A 21,409-nucleotide genomic window follows, 5' to 3' on the forward strand; every position below is an offset into this window, starting at 1 on the left:
CTTGGCTATTTGGTTTCACTCATTTGGGGGGGGGACAGTGATGTGGATGGGGGAGGGTAGAGAACTTATAGGTATCCAGCTTCAATGGTCTTGGTTTATTATTATTATTATTATTATTTATTTTATTTTATTTATTTATTTTTTATTTTTTATTTATTTATTTTATTATTATTTTTTTTTTGTGACTGTACTAGTCCAATCATTCTTGGTTGAAATCTAAACAGTTCTTTGTTTCTCTGATTTTGTAGACGGTTCGGCACGAAATGCGCCGGATGCGATAAGGGAATTCCACCGACGCAAATCGTGCGGAGGGCGCAGGATTACGTCTACCACCTGGAATGCTTTGCCTGTCTCATGTGCAGTCGTCAGCTGAACACCGGGGATGAGTTCTACCTGATGGAAGATAGAAAGTTGGTGTGTAAAGGTGACTACGAGGCCGCCAAGGCGAGAGGTAAGCACACACTTGAGAAACATCGTCTTAATTATAGACACACACACATAAGAGCTTAATATAGTTTGCTTGAAGCGGTGTTTAGTTACACATAAAATAAATTTAAATAGAAGAAAATACGTATTAATTTATGCATATATATATATATATATATATATATATATATATATATATATATATATATATAGTTAATTCCAACACTACTGTGTTTGAATCTATGGTAAAATGGCAGTTTCAGTCATAAAGAACTGCTTTAAAGCTTCAATACTCACGCATTTTTTAACCAAATTTCAAACATTACAGATCACCTTCTCAGATACATTTTGAAAATAATTTCAATTTTCGTTCAGTAAAACAAAAGTTATGATGAATTTACTGGTGTTCAAAATCGTAAAAAACGTAAGGAGGTGAGCGACGTGTTTTAAAACTGGTTTCCACAGCAGCCAAGTCGCTTCAGCGACTAGTGTTGCTACTAATTCACCGCTCTCGCGAAGAGAGAAGTAACAAGTGAAACAGAGAGAATGAAAGCATGAACGGGGGATAATTTGGAGATTTTATTGAAAGCAGACGAGTGTCGTACATTGTTATTACATAATGTGCATGTTACGTTTATGGGGCAAAAAATAAGACTGAAATTAAAAAAAGAACAAGTGAATTTAGTGGAAGCCTGAAAAATCATGGATTACAATAAAAAGAATACGCGCATGAAAAATAATATGGTTAAGCATGGAAAAGCAAAGGACTCGTTGTTAAAACTGGAAAGAAAAAGAAAAGATATTCTAATAAAAAATATAATAAATTTATAACTTAAAATATTGTAACATTAATAATTTTTAAATTGAATTTAACATTATATAACCAATTCTTAATGCTTCAATATTTTAAATTATAAATTTATTATATTTTTTACTAGAATATCTTGTCCTCTTGTTTTCTTAGGTTTAGCATAGAGTGATATGAAATTGCAAACAGCTATTAGTAAAAATCTAGTCCTTTGTAAATACAAAAGGAGTAATATTTAACGGTTGACAATGTTTATAAAAACATTCAGATTTTGCTCTTTACGAATCATAGCTAATAGTTGGACTGTTAGAAGCTCCAACCGCATACGAAACGGTTGAGTTTCGATCTAGGCTTTGAGCATTAGCCTGATGAGTTATATTACAGCGACATGTTTAATTGCAAAATTGCTATGTTGCTATATATATATATATATATATATATATATATATATATATATATATATATATATAATTACTCTATTCAATCACATAAATTGATATACGAAAATAAAAAGATAAAATTTCACGCGTAAATTTTCAGTATTTACTTCAACAGTGCTCAATACATAGGTAGAGCTAGGTAGTAAGTTATGAAAGTATATATGGCAATAAAGCCACACAGAATATTCTGCGTTTCATCCTCGTGAGAATTCATCAAGCTTATAAGTATTCTGTGTAGCTTAATTGCCATATATATTTTCAGAACTTTATATATATATATATATATATATATATATATATATATGCGTGTGTGTGTGCGTGCGCGTGGGCGTGTGTGTGTGTATGTGTGGGAGTGTGTGTGTGTGTGTGTGTGTGTGTGTGTGTGTGTGTGTGTGTGTTGTGCATTTGTATACGTCATGATATTTTTGTATATTCGATTTTGGACATCGTTTGAATCGAAACCGGATCGTATAGGTCATAAAGTTCATGACTAAAGTAAAAGAAAATTATGTTTTTATAATTGTTTACATCACTAACACTTGAGATACCTTATTTATAATTACGAAGAGTAATGCGTTACGCTTAGTAAAAACCACCTTCTACCCTATTAGAGGGTGTTACTGACTACTGAGAAATAAATGTAGTCAATCACATTGACTTCGTTCGAGTGAGTTTCAGCGTTTGTTCATCCAAAATATTGAGTATAACTAGAGACACTGTGTTTCCAAAGTGATCTTCCACTCATCCCCCGGCATCTCCATGGATCCTGCTGGGAAATACTTGTTCCTGCTCAGTCAAATGCTACACATTTTATTTAAGCTGTTTTCCTCGTTGTACGCATTGTTGTTGCTCCACTTTCATTTTCGTTTCTACTTTCACTTTCACTTTTATTTCTACTTTCACTATGAGTTTTATTTTCACTTTTGATTTCTTTGGCGCTTTTTTTTATTGTTGTCTCTGTTTTTTCCACTTCGTTGAGTAGCAAGAAGCGGGTCGGTGAAGGGGGAAAAAAAAGGTGTAGGTTGGGGTATTTAAAATACGGGGGCTGTTATGTAGGAGGGTGTCACAATTATTACAAGGCGGGCTTTGTGGCAAGCAGTGATGGGGTGGTTACTGAGGGTGCGTCGAAGGAGTGAATCAGAGGGACTCCTTTTGTTGGGCCTCGTATAAAAACCGACGCTTCCTTTTTCCCCTTTTTATTCTTTGCATCTTACTGAACACTGGGGGTAGCCGATTTTATTTCTCTGTACATTTTGATTTTCTTTTCCCCTCTTTTTTTTTTTAAAGAAACAACAAAAAACACCCACCCAAAATTGCACACACCTTCAAATTCCTACCCGGCCCAACCCTTTGTCGATCTATTTATTTTACTGTTATATTTCGTTTCGTCATGTTACTTTATTTTTTATTTATTCTAATTTTTTTGTATCACTACGTTTCGTTTTGTTTGTATTCCTCATTTTTCACCCACCCGTTCAGGGTTCGGTTTTAAACTTGCAACGTCTCAAACATTCATTCTTATTCGCTTCCTTCCATTGATTCATTTATTCATTCATATCTCCAACCATTATAAGACTTTTTTTAAAGCTTTCAAGTACTCGCTTTTCATTCTATTTATTAGCTAATATGTCGGCAAGTATACATGTAAAATGTTCATTTCAACTTGTCGACATATTTCTATTACTTTTGCGGATGCACAAATTCATTCATAGCTTGAAGTGATTTCATTTTAAATCTTTCTTATCTATCTTCCGATAGCTCAAACGGTAAGAAAGGAAAATGGGGCGATAAATATTTTGGTTTTAATTCTAGCTGATGGCACCTAAGTAATTTTTTATGGTTGGTTGGTTGTTTTTGTTTTACGGCATATCAACCTTTTCAGATTATTTAATGCTGAATCCAAAGATTTTGAAGAAAGTTTTTTTTAAATATATTTGTTGTTTTCAGGTCGGTCTCTATTTAACCCATAGTGGGGACCCTAACAGGTACTACCACTCAGGGTCAGAGTGGACCTGGGAGCAATGGCAATTAAAGGGTGTCTCCACACTCCCCAAAGTCCGCAAGCTGGGGTGTCACCACTGGATATAGTTTAAGGTCATATCCAGGACCAAGTCATTTTTTTTAATTTTTGAAATCAGTAATATATATATATATATATATATATATATATATATATATATATATATATATATATATATATATATATATACATATATATATATATATATATATATATATATATATATATATATATATATATATGATTAGTTTTTTTTGGAAAAAGAATTCCAGCAGAGTGCTCAATTAAAAGGAAAATCCAAATTTTAAGAGCGTACTTATATTTTGTGTACAGAAAGTTGTTAGTTGAGACAGATCATTGGTACCGTCGGTTTCAAGCCCGATAATAAGGCCCGTTTAAGGTATTCTTATCAAGCTCTCTTAAACGAATATTGGCTGAAGGGAGCTTGATAAGGATACCTTAAACGGGCCTTATTATCGGGCTTGAAACCGACGGTACCAATGATCTGTCTCAACTAACAACTTTCTGTACACAATATATATATATATATATATATATATATATATATGTGTGTGTGTGTGTGTGTGTGTGAGTGTGTGTGTGGAGAGAGAGAGAAAGAGAGAAGGAGAGAGAGAGTGGGAGAAGGAGAGAGAGAGCAGGAGAAGGAGAGAAAAGAAAGAATAAAAGAACAATATAAAAATTATATGCTAATATATTCCTCTTTTATATCGTCGTTCTTTATTCATTCTCTTCAATAAAAGCTCCACCTCAATTGTTGAGTTTTGCATTATCCTGATAAGTCTCCTTTTAAAGAATTTCTTTTTTTTTGGCTCCTCCCATATATATATATATATATATATATATATATATATATATATATATATATATATGTGTGTGTGTGTGTATGTGTGTGTGTGTGTGTGCGCGCGCTCGCACACTAGGACGATTAATCTAAAATCTAAAAATCGGAACGTTTTGGGGTATCAGAATCGTAAAATGTTGTGTCTATATTCCGATGCTCCAAACGATTCTTTCTTATATCGTTTTTATTTTGTTTTTATCTAAGACCCAACTTTCCATGGCTCGTATGAATAATGAAATGATAAATATTTAATATTTTTAAACGACTATTAAAAGTAAATAAAACACAATATGCCTGAGGATGATAAAAGTATTCTATCGAAAGCACTCGCTTATGGATTCAACTTAAACAATTTTGAAAAAAAAGCACAAAAAAACTATTCGGAGATTGGAGAAGATAAAAAAGAAGATAGTAAAACAGGAGAATTCCGTGCGTTTCAATAATGAATGAAAAGATGCTGCCTAAATATACACACTATATATATATATATATATATATATATATATATATATATATATATATATAGTAATTTATAAAATATATATGGCGATTAAGCTACACTGAATATTCCGCGTTTCATCCACTGTAGGACTCTTCAGGCTTATGCGCATAAGCCTGAAGAGTCCTACTGAGCACGTTTGAAGTACGTTTACGCATAAATCGCTTTGAAGTACGTTTACGCATAAATAGCTCAACTTACGTATTGAGCACGTTTGAGCACGTTTACGCATAAATCTATACTTTCGTATATTAACTTTATGTGAGTAAATTAAGTATATATATATATATATATATATATATATATATATATATATATATATATGTGTGTGTGAATGGAAATGTATAAAAAGGAATACGAAATGTATAAAAGCTTATAACTTTTCTTTATTCGTTTTCAATTGGTGACGTGCAGGAATACAAAATAATATTATGAAAAAAAATTTTTTTAACTTTATATATATACTTTGATGCTATATTGGAACTTTCAAAATTTGTATAAATTAGTATTAAAAAATAATAAGGTTTCTTTATAATTTCGGTGTTATTAACTTTTGTTGATTTTTTGTAAACATTTTTATTGTAATTGTTTATATTATTTTCATTTAGTTTTATTTATCGTCTTTGTAATCGAGTTACTTAATTTTTGCGATCGTTTCCTTTCCTTTTTAAACGGTAAAGTCAGCATAGCGGAAGTTGCCTGTCATTCTGACACGGTTTCGAAGCAGAGAGTTCTTTCTGATCAGCTCGTAAAGCTGTCGAGTAACGGTGCCAACACGGCAGATGAATGTACGCGGCTCCCGAAAGAACACTTTCTGTAAGGTGCTTAAATTATGATCGCTGCGGTTCGCCTGGGAAGGATTTTACAACTCTCGTGCCCGTAATCGTTTTATGAAGCTACAGAGGAGCAGACACTCCCGGAAAGTGATGATATTGGCCGTTAGAATGGACGGTAAAGAAACAACTTTAAAAACGCGAGATAGAGAAATAGATAGACAGATAAGGAGGGGGCAGAGGCTGAGACTGCTAAACTGACATACACACACACACATACACACACACACATACATACACACACACACATATATATATATATATATATATATATATATATATAAAGCTGAACGTCTGTGTGTGTGTGTGTGTGTCTGGTCACGAATAGGCTCTTATATGGTTGACTATTATAGAAAACTGATTACATATAATGATAGAAGATGTATTGAGACACAGGAATGGGTATGTTTGATCTGGCAGAACGGTGGTTCATTAAAATTGTGAGGTCTGCGTTCGGGCCTGGTCCACAAAGTATGGAAATGAAAAATTTTAAAATTAAAAAAAAACGTTTACAAGTGTTTTTGATATAGATGTACATAAGAATACTTTGATAAGTATGTTTTAACTTAAATAGGGATGGTATAATAAAATTGCGGGGTCTGCGTTCGCGTCTGGCCTCCATAGAATGGAAATAGGCACAAACTTTAATAAAGACTTTTCATATCTATTTGCGTAAGTATACTTTGATAATTATATTTCAGTTTGAAGAAATATGGTATAATAAAATTATTGGGTGTTCGTTCGCACCTGACCTCCATAGAATGGTAATATGTCACAAAGTTTAATAATGTTTTTTAATATAGATCCACAGAATATTGTGATAAGTGTTTCAGTGTGAACAGGTATGGTATAATAAATTATGGGGTTAATTTATTTTATTTTTACTTTCATCATATTTTGCTTTGGTTTTGATACCCCCAAATTTAATCCAAATTTACAACCCTTCCTTTTCATAACCTATCATACTTTCATAAATCAGAGTCCATTTTCTGTAGGCTATTTTTGAACCAGTCAACGACGGGTACTTTTGCTAGTGTATATATATATATATATATATACACATATATATATATATATAAGAATAAGAATAATAATCACGATAGCAGCGATAATAACATTGCCATATATTATTGTACCTATTTACTATGCCTCCCCACAGGACAGCGTTAGACACCAGGGTCGTTTTTTTAACGTGGAGAAAAGGTACAAAAATAAAAATTGTCTCAGTCGTGAAGGATTTCTCCTAACCAGATGCATGGGAATTACAAATTAGGCGAAAAAATAATAAAAGATATTATACACAAACATGTCATAACCACAGAAAAAAACTCTAAAATAAGATTTATTATTTATTACAAAAAATTTAAAACTAGCCAATTATTAATAAAAAGTAACCCTACATCCGATGGCAGTATGCTGAAAACTAGAAATGCCGTGTACATCTTTAAATGTCCCATAGGAGAATGCGTCTCCAAAAACAATTCGTACATTGGCATGACTGGAACCAGCATCTCCCGTCGTTTAACATGTCACCTGTCTTGCCCGAATCGTTCAATCTATCAGCACCTCATATCACACCACACCCCTAAAAATGAGTTTAGAGGCATATTAATAAATAACATGGCCATTTTAACTGTCTCATATTGATAGGTGCGCCTCCCGATCTTTGAGGCATTGTTAATCCACATTAAAAACCAACGATTAACCAGATTCAAAACGAAACGGAGGGCACGCTCAAGTGCTTTCGAGTATTTTAATGATTTTAAGCGATTTTAACCGTCTTTTAATCATCTTTTAATCGTCTTTTCATTTCTCTCTACTTTCATTTTTCAATTTCATTTTTTATTTTTTTTACTACTCGCCTGAGGATGACCAACGGAGGTCGAAAACGTTTGCGATTATGGGAAATTTATTTTTTCACTCGGAAAAAACGTTCGGAAAATGGTCCGACAAAGAGAAAAGGAGGATTACAAGAAAAACAAGCAAGAGTTATCTGTGCTATTTAATGAAACCTGCATATATATATATATATATATATATATATATATATATATATATATATATATATATATAGTCTTTGAAGTTTTTAACCTTAAAGACTATACAAAAAAATATTTTTTTATCATTCGTTAGAAAACCATCTAGTCAGTAATCACCTGCAATCACTGCATCAACTCGCTCTCGAATTTACTATAATACCAATAATTTATTTTATATATATATATATTTATAGTATAAAAAGTCGTATTCCTGTCTTTTTGTTTGTTCACAATTTAATTAATATGTAGAAATAGTACACTGTTTCACTAATTAAGTTTTATACTAGAAAGACAGGGAAAGAAGGGGCAGAAACAGACTGCTAAACTGAGACACACGCACGCGCGCGGTCACACACACAATATATATATACACATACATCGGTTTTTTTTTCATCCTCCTGCACTCTTCTCGACTTTTTAGCATCACTCTTTTTTTGGGTGGGGCGGTCATAGGGTAAGGGGAGGGAAGGTGATAGAGAACTTATAGATATGAAGCTCTAATGGTTAATGTTCTTGGTTCCATGTAGCGCTTCTTCATGTTTTGCCTCTGCAGCAGTTTGTCTGGCCCGTTCGTGTTGCTTATGTGTATTAGGGTTTTCCTTAATATTTCAGCTGTTTTCATTATTGTTGTTATTCGTTGTGTCTTTGCAGTCATTTCTTTGATTCCAATTTCTCCCATTATTTTTTAACGTTTTTCAGAAATGTTCCTAGTGCTCTTACTACTATAGGTATTACCTTGATTTTCTTCCTCATCCATGCCCCTTTCAGCTCTCTGGCTAGCTCTGTGTTGTTGTTATTGTTATTATTATTATATGTTTTAGTTCCGACTCTTGCTGATGGAACTTCAATCATTTATTTCTTTTTACTTTTGAAAATCATTATTGTATATTGGGTACAATATAAAAATCAATAGTAAAGCTTTATATTAATAAACATGAAATCTGCATGAATTAAAATATCATATTTAAGCGTATTTTAGGATCGGGAAATGCCGGGCGATCTATGATAAAATTTATCCTATCTGTCTGCGGAACGGTCGCTATGTAACTACTAATTCAGTTTCTCGTCTACAGACTTGAAACTTGATATATGCAGTATTCGAACTTGTGGAATAAAACCGGTTCGCTTTTTAACCACAAAAAAATTGGCCAGAATGCTCTTCGTATGGGCAAATATACATTTATATGATAAACAGCGTACGTGTCGTTGGCCCAGATGGTAGTGAACAATGAGCTAAATGTTTTGGTTTCGATTCTAGTTGATGGCAACCATCTATTATTTTTTTTACTTTTGAAATCACTGCTATATATTGGGCACAATACAATAATCCATAGCAAATTGGCTTTATAATAATAAATGTGAAATCTACATTAATTAAAATATCATATTTAAGAGTATTTTACGACCGGGCAACGCCTGGCAACGTGCTAATAGTTTATGAGTAGGGAAGTAAGTGTTAGGAATACATAACTTGATCATCGGCTCTCAGCGGTATAACAAAAGAAAGAAAGAAAGAAGTAAATATCCTAAGAAAAAGGAAAAAGAAAGAAGTGAAAAAAAAATGAACAACGGTGAGGATGAAGTTAGCAAATAAGAAAGAAAAGAATAAAACGATGAAAGAAAGAAAGAAAGAAATGAATGAATATCCCAAGCAACAGAAAGAAAGAAAAAAGAAGTGAAAAAGAAAGAAAGAAATGAACAACGATGCGGATGAAGATAGCAAATAAGAAAGAACAGAAAAGAACAGAACGATGAAAAGAGGGATAAAAAAGAAAGAAAAACACGAATGTTGAAAGAAATAAAAAAGAAAGAAAAACACGAATGTTGAAAGAAATAAAAAAGAAAGAAAAACACGAATGTTAAAAGAAATAAAGAAAGAAAAACACGAATGTTGAAAGAAAGAAAAAAGAAAGAAAAACACGAATGTTAAAAGAAATAAAAAAGAAAGAAAAACACGAATGTTGAAAGAAATAAAAAAGAAAGAAAAACACGAATGTTAAAAGAAATAAAGAAAGAAAAACACGAATGTTGAAAGAAAGAAAAAAGAAAGAAAAACACGAATGTTAAAAGAAATAAAAAAGAAAGAAAATCAATAAAGAAACATAGAAATTGTAGTAAAGGCAGGTTGAGACCGAAATGGAAAAGATAAATGCAAAGAAAAGAAAAGAAAGTAATAATTTAAAAAATAAATAACTTTTAGTGACAAAGTGAAGAAAATTGAAGAGAAAACGAAAACGAAAGCAATAAAATAAGAAAGGAAGGTGGGAAATGGAAGAAAAGGAAGAGGAAGAAGAACAAAGCAAAGAGATTAGAAAGATGAAAGGGAGGAGAAGGACGAAGATGGAGTACTGTTACCACATCGGGGCAGGAGCTGCTAGAAAGGACTTATCCTGCCTTGACAGAGTTCAAAATAGACTTCGTAGTCTAGTAAGAGATGCCCTTTCTCTTCCCTGCAATCTCTTTCTCACAGAAGAGATGTTGCGAGTCTGTTTCTGCTTTATCGTTATTTCCATGGCAAGTGCTCGTCTGAGCTGCAACCTATGCCCCCCCTCGCCAAACTTTCACGAGAAACACGTTAAACTGAAAACACTATCAATAATTTCCCCCACTGTAAATTCTGTAAACCTAAACGTAGATTCCATGAACAAAGTTTCTTTCTTAGAACTTCACGCATGTGGATCTGTCTTCCGATTGCCTGCTTTCCAGGTGACTACAATATGGCCATCTTCAAGTCCAATGGAAACAAGTTCTTGATGAGCAGTTCCACTTAAGTTAACAAATTTACCAAATTTCCATTACTAACGATTACTATATTGTCCAATTGACTACTGTACACTCTTTAACCCTTATACTCGAGTGGCCACTGGGCCTTGATAAGTGGTGATGCCATGTAAAAAAAGTACTAAAATAATACTCTGCAACTATAAATCATGAGCAGCAGTTAAAATACAAATCTTAAAGAAAAATTATTTTCCAAAAATCACAATCAAAATCGAGTTCCAGCCACAAACACAAAAGAAGAATTATGTCAAACTTAAACACTCGAGACACGGCCATACATTATTGAGTGAAACAAAAAAAAATCGTGGACAATAACTATGTGCTCGAAACAAAAAAAAAACAATACATATGTGAATATATAAAAACGAGGCGTGAAAATAAATCGAATAATAATTAAATAAGCCGGTAAATAATAAAAAGCAAAAGAATAGAAAACGAAAACAAAGTCGTTACTAAAAACGTAATCTATGATCTCGCGTGAACGAGAATTAACCTGCGCGAGACGTTGCGGTTACAAGATGGACGACCTGCTCTTGGAAAAAATAAGAGTGAAATATGAACGAAGACAAAAACGAATATTATTAAGTTACGTCCATTCAAACTGGACATTTAGCGATTTCACACTCAATAGTGACACACGGAAGAAAGAAATGGATTACTTTTTTTAAACGTAAGCGTGATTTTGTGACGGATGAGAATGCTATTTTAAACGTAAACTTGACACACGCATGGACAGGAATATTCTGTGACACTTAAACATGATACTTGGAGAGAAATAGGGAAGATGTATTTCAAACATAAGCGTGACACATGATAGGAAATGATATTTCCTGCGTAAGCGTAGCACACAGACGAATAGAAGGAAATGATATTTTACGCGTAAGCTTGACACATGGATGAACAGAAATGTTCTTATTTACTTTACCTCCCAACGAGGGCAGCGTTAGATATCAAGGTCGTTTTTTTTAAATGTGGAGAAAAGGAACAAAAATAAAAATTGTCTGTGTCGTGAAGCATTTATCTCCAAAAACCGTGAGGTGTAGTATCAGAACAGATACTACACTTTGATCTTCGGTCGAAGGCAAAGATGAACGGAAATGTTAGGTGTCCTCAATAATTTTCCAGATTTTTTCTATAGGCACTTTTACCGATAGTACACACATGAAAATCTAGTCCCCTTCGAAGTTATCTCCTCCGTCTGCAACGTTCAAAACTCGTGTGCGCGTTTCAATGACCCTCGTTACAGCCTCTTTCATCTCCTTAATTGTCTCATAACGTGAGCTTAGGAAATAACCAAAAGTCACAAGGAGCGAAGTATGGACTATGGAGCGGGTAAGAAACTGTCTTGACGCCCATCTTTGTCAAATAGTCTGTGACAAAGATCTTCGGTTCCTCGCGAATAATTGTGTGTACAGACCCCACACTGACATCAAACGGTACACTTATTGCCTCTATAGACACACGACGGTTCTCATCTATGAAATTCTTAATTTGGCCAGTCAACTCTGGTTTTCAAACTTCTTTACTCCCCACACACTTCTCGTCATTCCTCACAGACTCCTTGCTTTCATTGAATCTCTTATGCCACTCCAAAACTGATGGTCAATTCACGCAGGGGAGTCCAAAACTAATCTGAAACATTTCATACGTTTCTGTGGCATTTTTACAAGTTTAAAACAGAATTTTATTGCATATCGTTCTTCTAAAGTGTCCTCGTGTTCAGACTGCATTATTGAAATTTACCAGCTGTAAAAATCAGGCTTCAGTAGGGTGTATTCCAATTCCTGGTGTTGCTGTTCATTTGAACCTGAAATCATAAAAACTGGTCAAACATCTCATAAGGTGTATAGTAATAATATACTGAATTTTTAAGAGTCCACGACAATTTTAAATGCATGTACCAAAAAGTCTGGAACCTTTTTGAAAACACATCATGTATATATATATATATTATATATATATGTGTGTGTGTATGTGTGTGTGTGTGTGTGTGTGTGTGTGTGTGTGTGTGTATGTGTGTGTAGGTGTGTGTGTATATTTGTGTGTGCTGTGTGTCTGTGTGTGTCTGTGTGTGTCTGTGTGTATATATATATATGTATATAGATATGTATATATATGTATATATATATGTATATATATGTATATATAAAGAGAGAGAGAGAGAGAAAGACAGACAGACAGACAATCATACAGAGACAGAGGCAGAGAAGGCGAACGGAGAAGAATAAGGGAGAACCATTGTGTTAGTACATGAGTATGTGTACGTGTGTGTGTTTACGTGTGTGTTTATGTGTATGTGTAAACGATATGTAAAAATAACGCAATAAGATCAGCATAGCATAGATAGATAGATAGATAGATAGATAGATAGATAGATAGATAGATATGACCAGAATCAAAGCGATAAGGAAAAATAAAGATAACATATACGTAGATTAATATAAGTATAACTTTATTGATGGAGAGACAGTGGTCGACTAAGATAAACTGATGTATGGATCGATGCATAGATAGACAGATTAAAAGAAAATAATCTGTTTACACTAAAATTCTCAAACTTAAGTATTTTTTCTGGATAACTACTACTTATTTGCCGAAGTTCTGAGCTGTTAAGCACTGGTCTATATCTCTGTTTGAGGGAATCATCTATCTTTCTATCTCTCTCTCTCTCTAGCTGTCTCTGTCTCTCTCCCCCCTCTCTCCTCTCTCTCTCTCTCTCTCGCTCTCCCCTCTGTGTCTGTCTCTGTCTCTCTGTCTGTCTCTCTGTCTCTCTGTCTGTCTCTCTGTCTCTGTCTGTCTGTCTGTCTGTCTCTCTCTCTCTCTCTCTCTCTCTCTATATATATATATATATATATATATATATATATATATATATATATATATGCATATATAGATGCGTGTATGTATTTGCGTATTTGTAGATCATATGTATATATATATATATATATATATATATATATATATATATATATATATATGCTACGTGTTACCTCATAAGTTGCTGTTAAAAGTGTTTGTGTGTGTGTGTGTGTGTCTCTCTCTCTCTCTCTCTCTCTCTCAATATATATATATATATATATATATATATATATATATATATATATATATATATATATATATCGGGAAGGAAACGCGTTTTTTCAAGAGCAAATCTTTCACTTCCGGTTTGAAATATACATTTTTTTCTTATCTCTTCGGTTCTCAGATTTTTTTAAGTTCCTCTAATCCCAGATTAGAAGAAAAGAAAGGTTTCAACCTTAAAGTGTTAGATATAACATTTAAATCCCCGGCTTTTTGTCTCAGGAAATTCTTACTGATGGAATTTCCTCCTGTGTTTTTCCCTCGTAATCTCCAATTGTTTATTTGGTATTATTTTTTTTTTTTACTTGTAATCGCATAATACACCCACACCCTTTCTAGTTAAAATCCTTTTTTTTTCTTCCCTCCTTTTCACATCTTCTTAAACTTGTTTAAAGTTGGTTCTTATATTTAGAGATGCGTCATCGAATCACTGTATGAACTTTTTTTGGTCCTGTCCGTCAGTTTTTGTTTTGTTTTGTTTTTTGTAACACTTGACTTTAGTTTGCTACATTTAAACTTTTTCAATAAATCGTAATCCATTATAATAAAATCATATTCTTGTCTGTGTGTTTGTTCACAACTTTATTAATGTGTACAAAGCGTACGCTGTTTCACAAATTTATTGTCATACTGAAAACAGACGGTTACACCCTTTCGTTCCAGAATTATTTTTTATATATATATATATAATTTATCCAAAGGAAATCTACATTTTTTTTAATACAGAAATCGCCACTTATCAAGGCCAGGAGGTCACTCGAGGATAAGGGTTAATGGTTATACATTAGTTAATGTGATTATAGCGTAGTGGGAATTTTGTAAATTGGATTACTCAGGGGGGGCGGTTCGTTCTTTACGTTGGGCTTGAAGACAATCAGATTGTAGTCAGCTGGAAAGCAGGTAACCAGGAGAGAGTTCCACAGGTGTGCAGTTCTAAGAAAGAAGCTTTGTTCATGGAATCTATGTTTAGGTTTAGGCACGGAAAAGAGTATGGAAAATTATTAATAGTGGTTTTTTGGCTAGACAAGTGTTTTTCGTGAAAGTTTGGCAAGGGGGGACATAGATTGAAGCTCAGACGAGCGCTTGCCATGAAAATAACGATAAAGCAGAGACAGGCTCGCAACGTCTCTTCTGTGGGAAAGAGGTTGCAGGGAAGAGAAAAAAGCATCTCCCCCCACTAAGCTACGGAGTCTATTTTGAACTTTGTCAAGGCAATTTACTAAGTAATCTCATTTGCATGTTATATTAAAGAGCGTTTATTTTAATAATTATCGCCATAATAATATTCGTTTGTTGTAATATAATTGGTTTAATTGTTCTATGTTAAAATATTATTTAAAGGTGATTTTTATTTCATTTATTTTTTAGTTTCTTATATTTAATTTCATTTAATTTCAATTATTATTACTAGGGCTGTGACAACAGCATATTCTTTTCATTGTTTTGACTCTTGAGTATATATCGGTTAATATCTTATATGTTTTTTTATAGACTGATGTTGTTCTCGGTTGATTGACTGTGTCTAAATGTGTCGGATATATTCTTAAGACGCAAAAGAATGAAAAGAATATTCTGTTGCCACAGCCCTAATTATTACCAACACGAGTTGCTTTTAAAAATAGAGATCGCTTTATTTAACTATGAGAGTTATATTCTCCCTTAAGCTCTGAAAGTTATTTCTCGTTAAATTTTCATAGACGAAAATGGGTGTGTTTTATGCTTTCACAAAACTAACTAATAGTCCACTTTCAGAAAAATCGTAAGAAGTTGGGATGTTCAGTGTATCTTAAATTGTATATGACTAATCTCTTGATCCAACAATATGTTTCACTATGACAACGCTGGGTATATACGGCTAGTATATAAATACAAGTCTAGGCCCTCAGTCAAAATGACGAAAAAAAATAAGTTTCGCTAATGTTTGCAGTGATATTCATATCAGTAAACGTCTCTATCAATAAAGTTTAAAAAAAAGAAAGAAAAAACTCTCAAACTGAGAAGTTTTATTAAAATAGAAAATGAAAGATAAGAAATTGGAATGATAAAAATGAAAAGATTATGAAAGATTTTTCCGAATTTTTATAGACAGGAGGGTTTGTCTTACTTGCTATGTACTCATCGTTTTGCTTCTCTCAATTTTATTACTTATCATGAGCTTTGGTTCTTGATGCATATAAAATTGCAGTTCTCATAGCCTAATGCGATGACTAGAAATTTAAATTTTTGTTACATAGAATTTTGAAATATTTTTTGCGATCTATTTCAAGTGAGTTTTAAATAGCATTTTCTACGAGTTTGAACTATCATTTTTTTTTTTTTACTTTTTATTTCAGTTATGTTTGAAATATCATTTTCTATGTTCTATTTGAAGTGGGTATAAATATCATTTTTTATGGTCTATTTCAGTTGGGTTTTAAATATTTTTGCGTTCTATTTGGGATAGGTTAGAAATATTATTTTCTACGTTGTATCTCAGCCAGGGTTTTAAATATCATTTTCTACGTTCTATTTGAGGTAGGTTTGAAATATTATTTTCTGCGTTGTATCTCAGTTGGGTTAGAAATAGCATTTTCTACGTTCTATTTCGGGTAGGTTTGAAATAATATTTTCTACGTTCTATTTGAGGTAGGTTTGAATTATTATTATTTTCTGCATTCTATCTCAGTTGGGTTTGAAATAGCATTTTCTACGTTCTGTTTGCTTTGGTCTGTTGTGCATACATTTATACATTTGAAATATATTTTTCATACAAAACACGCAAATTTAACAGACGTATCTAAAAAAATTCCCGTTTATATTTCTATTTTATTTTCCAACTATGGGTCTGTACGTTTGTCTGTCTGTTTTTCTAGTTATTGGCGATGGCCTGCCTTGCCATTCGTATTTATTTCAATGCAACCATATATATATCCTAGCAACGCCATCTTCCTTTCTAGACCGTTTCTTGCTTGACATGATACGATTTATTTATTTTATTTATTCGCAAAGAAATATTTGTACAATTTTGGGGGCCATTGTTTATTTTTTTGTTTTTTTTTTTTCTTTTTTTGTTTTTTTGTTTTTTTGGGTTTTTTTTTTTTTGTTTTTTGTTTATCTCAAGATACTTAAAAAGTTGTTCATTGTTTATTCATCCTTTAGAATTTATTTTCTTTCTTTTAAACTTCGTGTATTTTCATTTTTCCCCTTCCATTTTATTTTTTGTATGTGTCATTTGAGATTCCAATGGTTATTTCAGTTTTATTTCCACACTTTGCTCCCAGATTCATTCGCCATTTTCTTTTTCGCTCCTTAGAAGTGTTCAGCTTTATTGTTGTTTGTTCATATTTTTTATTCCGAATCAGTAAGTAAAGTTTGATGCCAAAAAGAATTATACGATATATAAATATATATATACATATATATATATATATATATATATATATATATATATATATATATATATATATATATATATATATATATATATATATACATATATATATGTCCATATATATAAATATATATACACACGCATATATATATACATATATATACACACACCTATATATACATATATGTATACACACACATATATATATATTTATATATATATATATATATATAATAATTATTGTAGTAAATAATTATATACTAGCAGGGAGATGTGACGTTGCACGAGATTGAATAATGATCAATGAATGTTTCACATTTCTCATACATTTATATTCATCGAAATCGGTAAAATCGCCCATTTTTTAATCAAATCGATTGAAAGGCTGTTTTAGTCAGGGACCCACCGTGGTGCATCGGGACGAAGCTATATACGCCTCTGTGTAGTAACACATTAATGATTATGTAAAAACAAATAAAGAGTATATATATATATATATATATATATATATATATATGTGTGTGTGTGTGTGTGTGTGTGTGTGTGTGTGTGTGTGTGTGTGTGTGTGTGTGTGTGTGTGTGTGTGTGTGTGTTTGGAAGAAAGTTCTTGCGGATTTTTAAATTTTGATTTCAAATGATGTATTTTCAAATAAGTTTTCATTATAATACCTTTACTTTATATATAAAATTTAAGGAGCGTTTTAGCTCTATCAAATCGTTTAAATTACAATCATTTTAAAACAAGCATGTTTTTTTCAGAATGTTAAATACTCGATGAAAAAAAAACAAATTTGCACAATTTTCTTACTTCAATGCAAATAACTCGCGATATCAACGAAGCGTTCGACCTAAAAACCACTACTGAACGCACAGCATAATGGTGGTTTAAGAAATTTCGTGGCGGCGACGAGAGATGAAGATGATGAGTGTAATGGTCTGCTATCGGATGTTGACAACGATCAATTAAAACTCTTAGTCGAAGCCAATCCACAGAAAAAGTCCAATTCTTCTCCAGGCCAATGCCCGACCGCACGTTGCCAAACCGACCCTGCAGAAGTTGAATGAATTGAGCTACGAAACTCTGCCTCATCCGTCATAGTCTCCAAACATTTCACCCACTGACTACCACATTTTTAAAGCATCTCGACAATATTCTGCATGGGAATTGCCTCAAAAACCTAAGCGATATCAAAAACGCCTCCAGCGACTTCATCGCCACCAGAACGCAAGATGTTTACGTTACTGGCATAAATACACTTGTTTTGCGTTGGCAAAACTGTATTGATTCCGAGTGTTCTTATTTCGATCAATAATTTTTTCTTTGAGCCGAGATACGTTCATGTGAATTAAAAAGTTAAAATCCGCAAAAGCATTCCTGTAAATCTGATACATATTAGCTAAAATATTATTAACTTATATAAATTTTAAAAAATTATTTGTTTTAAACTATAAAATATAAAAAATGTAAAGAATTTAATATTTTTAATATAAAACTTTATTAATATTAATTGAAAAATATTATATATATATATATATATATATATATATATATATATATATATATATATATATATAAAATGCCAAAAATTCCTACTTGTGAGACATCGGTTTGGGTTATAGCTGGTCGCGACGATCACGTCCCTTGTTTGAGACGAAAGTAGATTCATTCTATTCTCGGATTTCGTTGCCGTTTACTTGATCCGTGTTAGTTAATAAGACTTTCTTTTGTGCAGCTCATTTGTTTAGCAGGTAGAGTTCGGGTGTGTCTAACTGATGAGTCTAAATGTGGGCGAACTCGAGCCTTGAACTTCCGATTTGTTGGCTTTCATGGCTCTTGTGAGCTGCGACGTTGTCTGACTGTGGATATATATATATATATAGTGCGGGCCGGTTTTTCCCAGGTGTAAAATAGTAAAATACGCTTAAATATGGTATTTTAATTTGTTCAGATTTCATATATATTATTAAAGAATCATGATTTCAAAAGTAAAAAAAAACATTAAGGTGCCATCAGCTACAATTGAAAGCGAAACTGTCGCACTCGAATCTGGTGATGTTACCTCTGTACCAATATGACACGCATATTAGTCGATTAATACTAATAAAAATATAAGTAAACAAGTTGATTGTGCAAAATGTTTAACGATTTTTTTCTAATTTTCACCCTTTTAAAAACGATTTTAATCGGCTAAAAATACATAAAAGAACGGCCCGAAAAAAAAAAAAAAACCGTTGAGGCTCCTAGAGCCGCTCTGTGGTTTTTTTAGTTTCGGAAGAGATAGAGTTTGAAAATATGGAGACAGACAGACAGACAGACAAACATATAGTCGTATATATATATATATATATATATATATATATATATATATATATATATATGTGTGTGTGTGTGTGTGTGTGTGTGTGTGTGTGTGTGTGTGTGTGTGTGTGTGTAAGAGGAGTCCATTTATCCAACAAAAAATCTATTCATTTTTCACCATTAATTTTTTTCTGATATGTTTAGCTTTTTTTTTAATGTATGCATTGAATGAAAAAAAAATGGAGGATGTCGGACATTTTTAATACGTGTGAAATGATTGCCTGTGGTTGTGGTCACCTTTGTCTAATTTGTGTCTCGTGTCTTGGCGATAATTATTTAGCCATAAGAATTCCACAAGATTCAGTTGGATAGCCATAAAACATGTCGTCAGTGACACTAAAAGCAAAAATACTAGAAACGGAACTGGAACAATACTCCAAGGTTATGGAGAAGAGTTTTCGAAGGTGGGAGACAATAGGAGTGAAAGAGAAAAATGCATAATTGTTATAAGAGTTGAAAAAGAAAGAAAGGCAGTTAAATAAAAGAAAGAAAGAAAATAAATAAAGAAAACAGAGAGGAAAACGTAAAAAAAGGAAGGAAGGAAGAAATGGGTTAAAAAAAGACGAAAGAAAAGTATAAAGAACGAGATACAAATGAAGAAGTGAGGGGAATAGATAGAGAAACTAATAAACTAATAAAGAATGAATGGAAAGGAGGGAGAAAATAAATGAAAGAAAAGAAATAAAAACGAAGAAAAAGAGAATCAAATATAAACGAAAAAATGAAGAAAGAAAGAAGGTAAAAATGTATGATAAAGAAATAAAAAAAGAAAGCGAAGAACATAGAGAAAAATAAACGAAAAGGAAAGACGTGAAGTAAGAAAAAAAGAGGAAACGAAAGAAATCGATTAATTAGAAAAAATGCAGAAAAAGCAATGGAAAATACAGAAACTAGAAAGAAAGAAAGAAAGAAAGAAAGAAAGAAAGACATCAAGTCATGGCGTTTAGAGATTGAGAAACAGCTAATTATTTGAAAGAAAATTTAAACATGTTGGTTAACAAACTAAACGACAAATTGCAGTGATATGTAATTACTGGGGCTTTGACAACAGCATATTATTTTCCTTTTTTTTTATTCTCAGGTATATATCCATTGATATCTTAAATATTTTTATGTAGAGTGATGTGGTTCTTGGTTGAATAATTGTGTCTGTGTCGGATATATACTCGAGAGTCAAAACAATAAAAAGAATGTGCTGTTGTCGTAGCCCTAATTATTACTTATTGTGGATGGGTTTTTTTTTTGTTTTTGTTTTTTTTGTTTTTTTGTCGAACTCAGGAAAGTTTCTGTTGAACTCGGGAATACACCCGAAGAAGGTCGGATGTTACATCGAACGAAGTGTCGTGAAAATGACACTTAAGACGAGAACAGTAGTCCGAAAAATCTAAACAAATCAAATAACCAATCATCATCTCAAAAATTAAAAAAAACATTAATAATTATTTGTATTATTTAGAATATTCGGACTACTGTTCTCAGCATGAGTGTTATTTTCACAACGTTTCGAACGAAATGTTATTGTGGAGTAAAAAAGTAAAAAAAAAAAAAAGGCATTTCTAGGCCGACAATTTTATCTTTCTAGAAAAATAGTGTTCTACGTTATATTTATGTGAAGTAATACAGTTTTAAAAGTTTTAATAAAGTAATGCAGTTTTAAAAGTTTTAATGGGGCAATACAGTTTTAAAAGTTTTAATGGGGCAATACAGTTTTAAAAGTTTTAATGGAGCAATACAGTTTTAAAAGTTTTAATGGGGCAATACAGTTTTAAAAGTTTTAATGGGGCAATACAGTTTTAAAAGTTTTAATGGAGCAATACAGTTTTAAAAGTTTTAATGAAGTAATACAGTTTTCAAAGTTTTAATGAAGTAATACAGTTTTCAAAGTTTTAAT

General features: G+C 32.2%; 1 protein-coding gene across 2 annotated transcripts in view; it reads left to right on the forward strand.

Annotated features, from left to right (window-relative positions):
- The window catches only part of LOC145247923 (LIM/homeobox protein Lhx3-like), a 320,272-nt gene that overhangs the window by 278,149 nt on the left and 20,714 nt on the right, over positions 1-21,409 (forward strand). For both annotated transcript variants that reach the window (XM_080109560.1, XM_080109559.1), the window contains one exon: positions 249-451. In XM_080109560.1, coding sequence (XP_079965686.1) covers positions 249-451 — 203 coding nt within the window. The remainder of the gene's footprint in view (positions 1-248; positions 452-21,409) is intronic.

This window comes from Euprymna scolopes, chromosome 26 (genome assembly GCF_053919585.1).
Source record: "Euprymna scolopes isolate OS-2025 chromosome 26, ASM5391958v1, whole genome shotgun sequence".
NCBI lineage: Eukaryota > Metazoa > Mollusca > Cephalopoda > Sepiida > Sepiolidae > Euprymna > Euprymna scolopes.